The 9,585-nt window shown below is 48.8% G+C and overlaps 1 protein-coding gene across 1 annotated transcript in view; it reads left to right on the top strand.

Moving 5' to 3' along the window:
* The first annotated feature begins 3,942 nt into the window (after positions 1-3,942).
* Positions 3,943-9,585, top strand: part of CUL5 (cullin 5) — an 84,694-nt gene continuing 79,051 nt past the window's right edge. The window contains exon 1 of the mRNA XM_068266893.1: positions 3,943-4,032. Within this exon, the coding sequence (XP_068122994.1) occupies positions 4,009-4,032 (24 nt within the window). The 5' untranslated portion in view covers positions 3,943-4,008. The remainder of the gene's footprint in view (positions 4,033-9,585) is intronic.

The raw sequence follows: 9,585 nt of genomic DNA, 5'->3' as shown, positions 1-9,585 counted from the left end.
CATTTTTAGTCTTAAATGGAAGGAGCCTTCACTAAATAGGTGACTTATTTGAATGACAATGGACAATTCCACTAGGCAGCCACCTGTATTTTCCTTATCAGGCTGCCTCCTTTTACAGTCCATCATCATTCAAATTAGTCACAGCAGCAGCGTAAGTACAGGGGAGCAGACCCAGCGACTGCAGGGGGGCCCCAACTACTAATCTTCCCTCCATCCAATGCCCCTGATCAGGTGTTTTTGTAGCTATACTTGTTCTATGACCCTTGTAAGGCAGACCCCCAGGCTGTGAGGGTCACCAAAGGGAGGCAAGGGAAGTGAACACTGGGGTCCCCATTAGAGTTTTGCTGGGGGGCACCATGATTTGTAGTTATGCCCGAGTCACAGCCTACATTTAGTCAAGACCCCTCCCCCTTCCACCAGCTCTGATCTTATAGAGGCTATTGCGCATGCATGCACAATACGTTAGATTGGTGGGGTTAGGTGATCTGTGCTGACAGGGAAAGGACTCACTTCTGCAGTTTTCCCAATTGCCCCATGTGGCGTCATGATAAGAAAGGGGGAGGAGTCTAAACAGCTTTTGGCGAAGAAACCCGTCATCATGAAATGGAACTTTATCCAATCAAATCAAAGATAGCTTTATTGGCATGGCCAAGCTTTAATACAGGCATTGCCAAAGCAATTGGGGAATGGGGGACATGGGATGGGTTGCGGTAGGGGTACAGTGGGTTAGCAGTTCATGGACATTTTTTGGGGATTACAGTTCCTTTATGCTCCTCTTAGTCTGTGGCATGCAGGCATGAGCTCTGGATGAAATCCAAATGAGTTCCATTTGGATTTCATCCAGATAATTAGTGCAGCTAATGCGGCTGGTGATCGGAAGTTAAACTCACCCAGAAGCCGTCTTCTTTAGTCCATCCCATCCCACGTCACGTCTCACGATGCGTTCCAAGCCGCATCACGTGACTACCAAGCTTCCTCCTTTAACCCGGAAGGAAGAAGTGTTTGTAGTCACGTGACCGCGGTTTGGAACTCATCGGGTGGCGTGACGTGAGACGGATTAAAGAATCACCAGCCACATCAGCTGCACTAATTATCTGGATGAATTCCGAATGAAACCCATTAGGATTTTATCTAGAGCTCATGCCAGGTGGCATGCTGTGACATAGTGTGCAGCGATTGTCACTGTGGATTCTTCTTCTCCTAGTGGAATGTAGTTTTCTCTCATCCTCTAATGTGTGAAAGTATGGAAATAGTTCCATCAATTTCTTGAAGAAGGTTTCCCTGATTGCAGTATATTTGTGGCAGCACAGGAGGAAGTGATTCTCGTCCTTGACGGTCTTCTGCTCACAGTGTCTTCTGCTACAGGAAACAACCAGCCATGACATTTATTATTGTACGTATTTATTTATTGTATTTATAAAGCGCCAACATATTACGCAGCGCTGAACATTAATTTAGGTTACCGACAATATTTAGGGGTGACATACAGCAATATGACAATACAGGAATACAAGAAAACCAGATCACACACCATAGTATGAGTACCAGGTAATGCTTAGACACTCACTGGATGGAGCATGGAGATTAGGCAAGTTAGGTTCACTCAGATGATAGCATGGGTTCACAGTAATGGAGGTGCAAGATCAGGTAGGACACAAAAGGAGGAGGACCCTGCCCAAAGGCTTACAATCTAGAGGGAGAGGTAAGGACACGAATGGTAGGGGACCAGAGTTCAGCTGTATGTTTAGAGCACTTGTGAGGGGTAGTAGGCCAGAGTGAAAAAGTGAGTTTTGAGGGCTTTCTTGAAGATGTTGAAGGAGGGGGCTGCCCTAATGGGTGGAGGTAGGGAGTTCCATAGTGTTGGAGCAGCTCTTGAGAAGTCCTGGAGGCGTGCATGGGACTGGGTGATGCGGGGGGCGGTTAGCCGAAGTTCATTGGAAGAGCGGAGTGAGCGGCTAGGTGTGTACCTCTGAGTAAGATCGGAAATGTAGGTTGGACAGGTTTTGTGGACAGATTTGTAGGTCAGACACAGTATCTTGAATCTGATTCTGGACTGGATAGGAAGCCAGTGGAGGGATTCTAGGAGGGGATCTGCCGTGGTGGAGCAATGGGAGCAGTGGATAATTCTGGCGTATTGCATAATTATTGCACAAAACACTATACATTGTACAATATATTTGATTTGTTGCATAATATGGTGAGAGTGTAACATTTGTGATTTTAGCCACACCCTTTAGACTGAGAGAACACTTGGCTGTGCCTTGAGTTTCTGCATTTTCTCTGTGCGTTTTTATATGTGTTTGCGGTTTTAGTGCGTTTGCACTTTTTCAATTTTTTCCTTTTTTCCATGGAGAACAATATAAGACAAGACAAGACAAGACAAATAACATTTATATTGCACTTTTCTCCTTGCGGACTCAAAGCGCCAGAGCAGAGCAGCAGCCACTAGGGCGCGCTCTATTGGCAGTAGCAGTGTAAAGGAGACTTGCCAAAGGTCTCCTACTGAATTAGTGCTGGCTTACTGAACAGGCAGAGCCGAGATTCGAACCCTGGTCTCCTGTGTCAGAGGCAGAGCCCTTAACCAATACACCATCAGCCAACTGCCTTTATTGAAAACACATCGAAAACGCATGTCAAAACGGGAGTAAAATGCACTTCTCCTGCATCATTGTGGAAATACATTATTTACAATTCAGATGTTTCACAGAAACAAGTCCCATGAGAACCATGGGCTCCCTCGCCGTCCTCTTCGGCCCCTCCATTCTTCCGGGCAGAATGGAGGGTCTTCAGCCGCACGCGCACCCCTCATCGTGCTCCTGCAGCCTGGAGCGTTCTGCCCCTGCGCAGTAGTACTGTGCAGTGTAGAATGCTCCAGGGGATGGAAACGCAGAAGCCCACGACTGGCAGCAACTTACTAGATCACCGGAGTCCTAGCACCAGAATGGAGGGGCCGAAGAGGACAGAGGGAAGAAACAGTGCTCATGGGGCTGGAATAAGCCCCAGGTAGGTATACATAAGGGTTAGTGTACCATCTTAGGTAAACTTTAAGTGTAAAAGCACCCTCAGTGTGCTCCCAGCATGAAACGTCACCAATGCCGGGGCAAACCCAGGATTGTCGAGGGGTGGATTCCTGAATGGTCTCCCTCAGCCACGCACAATATAGTATAATAATATGGTAGGACATCATGCTGGGTACACATAATGCAATTTCCCTTCCGACCAACCATGGGATCAATTAGGAGCAGTTTGTACTTTGGATACAGATAACAATGAGGACAGTAGACATTGGTAATGAAGGTGAAAGTGAAGCAATCACACAGCAGGGAACAGGGCTCTGCTCATACTTGACTCTGTTAAGTTCCCCAAAGCTGCTCCATGCTCTGTACACACACTGCTGCTGCTACATCCAAAAACAACTGTAGCAGGGAAAGAAAGGGGGCAGCGCTGGGAGCTGCAGCATATCTGCAGATATTCTGGTGTCTCAATTTATGCCTGTCCCCAGACACTTCACCAGCCCTAGTCAAAGGGGGTATTCTGGGCAGCTGTAATCCCCCCCTGCGTTTGCCTATGCAATGTTCACTTTTCACTCTTAGTTGTGAAGCATGACTGCAACGCCCATTACTAAGCAGGCTAAAAACATAGTTACACAGAAATGGAAAGATTGTAGAACCAAGACTGTATCATTAGTGGGCTCCTCTTGTGTAGCTGTGACACATCCTCTGAAGCTGTTCTGTACCCCCATGGACACAGACAAATGGCAGTTTCTGACGTCATTCCGCGACCTACCAATAAGATCCCTCACTCGTCTCCTGTGATGTCATTTCCCGTATACCCAATGGCAAGCTATAGCGCTAGACTGACAGCAAGGCGGCCCCGCCCCTTCCAGCGACCCTGTTCTCGCAGTCATGTGACTGACAGTATGCCTAATCGACTCGGGGGTCTCGCGAGATCCAGCGGGAAGTGTGGGGAAGTCTCGCGGGATCCAGCGGGAGGACAAGTTGAGGGAATATGGCGACGTCTCATCTTTTAAAGGTAAGGAGGCTCTTCCTCGCCTTGTGTAGCGGCGTCCATGTAGGCTGGCTGTAGACGGGCTTTCCGGGGACGGGCGGTGACTCGGCAGCTCTATACGTGTCTGCTGCTCCCCGGCCGTGTCACCTCTCCCCCGGCTGTCACTGCCCCTCTCTGCCGGTGTCACTGTGCGAGGAGCTGTCACTGCAACCCCACCTCCTCCTGTGGCTGTGGGCCCCCCGCACTGCGCCTCCACTGCTCATGGGCTGCTGATGACATGCCAAAGTTCTCAAAGTGAACCTGTCACATCCTCTCACCTGTACCACAGCTACTGATCGGATACATGGGGTGCCAGGCTGTATCTGGCAATGGGGCACTTTGGATGCAGGGCTGTATCTGGCAATGAGGCACTTTGGATGCAGAGCTGTATCTGGCAATGGGGCACTTAGGATGCAGGGCTGTATCTGGCAATGGGGCACTTTGGATGCAGGGCTGTATCTGGCAATGGGGCACTTTGGATGCAGGGCAGTATCTGCCAGTGGGGCACTTTGGATGCAGGGCTGTATCTGCCAGTGGGGCACTTTGGATGCAGGGCTGTATCTGCCAGTGGGGCACTTTGGATGCAGGGCTGTATCTGCCAGTGGGGCACTTTGGATGCAGGGCTGTATCTGCCAGTGGGGCACTTTGGATGCTGTGCTGTATCTGCCAGTGGGGCACTTTGGATGCTGTGCTGTATCTGCCAGTGGGGCACTTTGGATGCTGTATCTGCCAGTGGGGCACTTTGGATGCAGGGCTGTATCTGCCAGTGGGGCACTTTGGATGCAGGGCTGTATCTGCCAGTGGGGCACTTTGGATGCAGGGCTGTATCTGCCAGTGGGGCACTTTGGATGCTGTGCTGTATCTGCCAGTGGGGCACTTTGGATGCTCTGCTGTATCTGCCAGCGAGGCACTTTGGATGCTGTGCTGTATCTGCCAGCGAGGCACTTTGGATGCTGTGCTGTATCTGCTAGGGAGGCACTTTGGATGCTGTGCTGTGTTTGCCAGTGAGGTACTTTGGATGCTGTGCTGTATCTGACAGTGATGCGCTTTGGATGCTGTGCTGTATCTGCCAGTGAGGCACTTTGGATGCTGGGCTGTATCTGCCAGTGAGGCACTTTGGATGCTGGGCTGTATCTGCCAGTGAGGCACTTTGGATGCTGGGCTGTATCTGCCAGTGAGGCACTTTGGATGCTGGGCTGTATCTGCCAGTGAGGCACTTTGGATGCTGGGCTGTATCTGCCAGTGAGGCACTTTGGATGCTGGGCTGTATCTGCCAGTGAGGCACTTTGGATGCTGGGCTGTATCTGCCAGTGAGGCACTTTGGATGCTGGGCTGTATCTGCCAGTGAGACACTTTGGATGCTGAGCTGTATCTGCCAGTGAGGCACTTTGGATGCTGAGCTGTATCTGCCAGTGAGGCACTTTGGATGCTGGGCTGTATCTGCCAGTGAGGCACTTTGGATGCTGAGCTGTATCTGCCAGTGAGACACTTTGGATGCTGGATTGTATCTTTTAATGTGGCATGCTTGATGCTGGTCTTTATTTTTTAATGGGGCTTTTTGAGGGGGATGTATTTGCTAGTGGGGTACTTTGAATGCTGTGTCTGCTAGTGGAGCATGAAGGATGTTTTAGTTGTGTCTGCTAAGTGGGTACACTTGGATGCTGTGTCATATCACTTTTGAAGCTGGTCTTTATTTCCTAATATAGCTCTTTGGACACTGCATTGCCTAATGAGACACGTTAATGATGGACTGTTTAGTAGTGGGGCATTTTGGATGTTGGGCTGTGGCTGCTAATGGGGCTGGAGCCATACAAATGTTGGCAACCTCTAAGCTGGCAGTGCCTAGACACCAAATGTTAAAGGGTACCCGAAGTGAGAGGATTATGGAGGCTGGCATTCTCTGACCAAAGCAATTCTTGACCTGACCAGCTGATGCTTGTTTCATGTGTGTGATTCAGACACTACTGCGGCCAAAAAGATCAGCAAAATGCCAGGACACCCACAGCAAAAATAAACGAATGAAATAAACAATTGTATCTATCTTCCTTCTCCTAAAAATGACCCTTTTTTTTAAAGATATTCCACAGTTTTATTTTATGTTTAAATCTAATTTTTAACTTTAACTTTTTTTTGTTTTTGCTCAATGACACATTCATTGAAGTATGCCAGAGCTAAAATCTATGAACTATTGACCCTTTTTATCTCTTTCCTGCTCTCAGAAGCCATTTTCTTCTAGGAAAGGGTTTTATAGTTGGAATTTCTTATCAGTGAGGGTCACACTGTAGTCACTTCCTGTCAGGACTGAATAAGCAACTTGCATACCTGATATCTAACTTTCAAGCAGAGAAAGGGAAAAAAAAAAAAACACAGCATAGTTATTAGTGTGCTTGGCACTGTACATACACATCTATCTCATCATGTCACTCTGTTGTGCCGCTGTGCAGTCTGCGGTCCATCTGGGTTGTGGGCCACTAAGCATACGCTGTTTCAGGCTGTGCGTCTCCTCCATGGCTGGGAGCATTATGTGCAAGTGCAGTTACAGTCTGAAGGAGCTGCGCATGCGCAAACGCTTCTAACCATGGTGCAGGATCAGGGTGTACGCACTGCTCTGACAGCTCATGCACAGGTGTCTGCGACTGACTGTCCCGGGTCACTGACTTTTCATAGCTGACAGCATCACAAACGAGTTGACCTGCAGGAAGCCCCAAGTAAGTAAAAAATCCTTTCATCTCAGGTGCACTTAAAAGCTACTTTCACACCAAGACATTGCGTTATATGTGATAATGCGATGTTAAGGTCGCATACCGTGCCTCTAACGCAACGCAACGCATGGTGATGGTATTGGAGGACGCTACATAGAGCCGCGTTAAGCGGCTCTTGATGCATCCGTGATGTGTACTTTTTGACGCATGCCCCGGTGGAGACCATGTGAGAGGAACACTCCGCATCACGTTGTCCCGCCAGCCAATAAGCGGCCGCTCCAAGAAGTAAACACTGCAGTGCATATTTATTAGCCATGTGGCTGGCCGCAATAGAGGACTCTCCCTGCCTCCTCTCCTGCCCCAAAGTTAAAAGAAAAAAACACATCACTGAGAATGTGCAAACATCCTAAAGCCGCTATAACGTACAGCATGCAGCACTTTCTTTAACCTCCTGGGGGATACAATTATATCGCCCAGGAGGTGGCGCAGCACTATTTTTTAAATTTTTTTAAATCATGTAGCGAGCCCAGGGCTCGCTACATGATAGCCGCTGTGCAGCGGCATCCCCCCACCCCCTCCGATCGCCTCCGGCAATCAAAGCAAACAGGAAATCCCGTTCAGAACGGGATTTCCTGTTTGGCTTTCCCCGTCGCCATGGCGACGATCGGGATGACGTCATCGAAGTCAACGACGTCGTGACGTCAGAGGGAGTCCCGATCCACCCCCTCAGCGCTGCCTGGCACTGATTGGCCAGGCTGCGCACGGGGTCTTGGGGAGGGAGGCGCGGCACGGCGGGTAGCGGTGAATCAGCGCGGAGCGGCGGTGATCGGTATATACACGCAGCTAGCAAAGTGCTAGCTGCGTGCAACAAAAAAAAAAAATATGCAAATCGGCCCACCAGGGCCTGAGAAATCCTCTGTGGCGGCTTACCCCGAGCTCAGCTCGGGATTATTCCCCCAGAGGGTTAAACGTGCTGCGTTACAATGTAACGCAACGTGGGCACTGTGAACAGCCCATTGATTTTTCATTGCTGTGAGTTGGGCAGTGTTACAGGCTGCTGTAACATGGGACTTTAACATCCCACTGTGAAAGCAGCCTAAGGCTTTGTTCACATCTAAAATATAAATCGCTGACATCAGCGATTTTCAGGGTTTTTTTTGCACGTTTTTTCCCCCTCTCCCAGTGCTCCACTGCGCGCTACGATTTTGTACAAAGCGCTTTGTAAGCGCAATTCCGTTTTTCACTTTCTGACGTCAGTCAGGAAGTGAACGCTTTCACCCGTACTTTCACATGTATGTACATGTATGTATTCATAAAAGCGCGACCGCAATCACCGGATAATCGCTGGATAAAGCAATTTGTGAGAGTTTCGTGTTTTCCTATACCTTCCATTGTAGCAAAATCACCCCGAAAATGGTACATGCAGCGCTTTGCTGAGGGGAAAGCGGGAAAACGCGCTGATATGAACTATCCTATAAGGAATCATTGCACTAGCAATTTCAGGGCGTTTTTAAAAATCTCCAGCGCTAAAAAAAAAAACGCAAAATGCCCTAGGTGGGAAAAGCCCTAAAAGGAAGTGAATATGGCAGACACCAAAATATGTCTCAGACTTCAGGTTCCTTTAAAATACCTATGGAGGCTGCTATAGTTATGACATTTAAAGAGAACCCGAGGTCGGTTTGAAGAATGTGATCTGCATACAGAGGCTGGATCTGCCTATACAGCCCAGCCTCTGTTGCTATCCCAAACCCCCCTAAGGTCCCCCTGCACTTTGCAATCCCTCATAAATCACAGCCTCGCTGTGCTGGCGGACACATAGCGTGGCTGCGGGCTGTGTTTTATCTATAGTGTCAGTCTGCTGCTCTCCCCACCTCCTGCAGAACTCTGGTCCCCACCTGCCTCTCTTCCCTCCCTGCTGATTAGAGGGAAGGGAGGGGGGCCGGGACCGGAGCTCTGCAGGAGGCTGGGGGGGGGGGGGGGGGAGCAGCCCAGACTGACACTACAGATGTAAACACAGCCAGCACAGCGTGGCTGTGATTTATGTCTGATTGAAGAGTGCAGGGGGACCTTAGGGGGGTTTGGGATAGCAACAGAGGCTGGGCTGTATAGGCAGATCCAGCCTCAATATGCAGATAACATTCTTCAAACCCACCTTGGGTTCTCTTTAAACCATACCATTTGCCTGGCGTCCTGCTAATCTTGTTATATTTGTCATAGGCATCTAATCTGCATGCTTGTTCAGGGTCTATGGCTAAAAGTATTGTAGGTGGAGGGTCAGCAGGACAGCCAGGCAATGTGTATTATCTAAAAGGAAATAAACATGTCCGCCTCCATATCCCTTTCGACTCGGGTTCTATTTAAGGGGCCCATTAATGGTACAATATTTTCATCAGATGTGATATTTCAATGCACCTTTTACGATTGAAAGTAATTGGAAGGTAATTCTCTATTGTTCCCATACATAGGTCAGTTAGGGCATTTTCTCTCTTAAAGGGAACCCAAGGTGAGAGGGATATGGAGGCTGCCATATTTATTTCCTTATAAACAATGCAGTTGCCTGGGAGCCCAGCTGATCTTTTGGCATAAGTAGTGTCTGAGTCAAAACCCGGGAATGAGCATATGGCTAATCCAGTAAAACCTGAGTCAGAGTACCTGATCTGCTGCATGCTTGCTCAGGGTCTATGGCTAAAAGTATTAGAGGCAGAGGATCAGGAGGTCTGCCATGCAAGTGGTATTATTTCTAGGGAAATAAATATGGCAGCCTCCATACCCCTTAACTCGGGTTCCCTTTAAGATACAGTTGTAAAATCCAAGTTAAAGATCGATGGAATTTTCA

The sequence above is a fragment of the Hyperolius riggenbachi genome, chromosome 2 (assembly GCF_040937935.1).
Source record: "Hyperolius riggenbachi isolate aHypRig1 chromosome 2, aHypRig1.pri, whole genome shotgun sequence".
Lineage (NCBI taxonomy): Eukaryota > Metazoa > Chordata > Amphibia > Anura > Hyperoliidae > Hyperolius > Hyperolius riggenbachi.
This window is presented reverse-complemented; position numbering and strand designations above follow the sequence as displayed.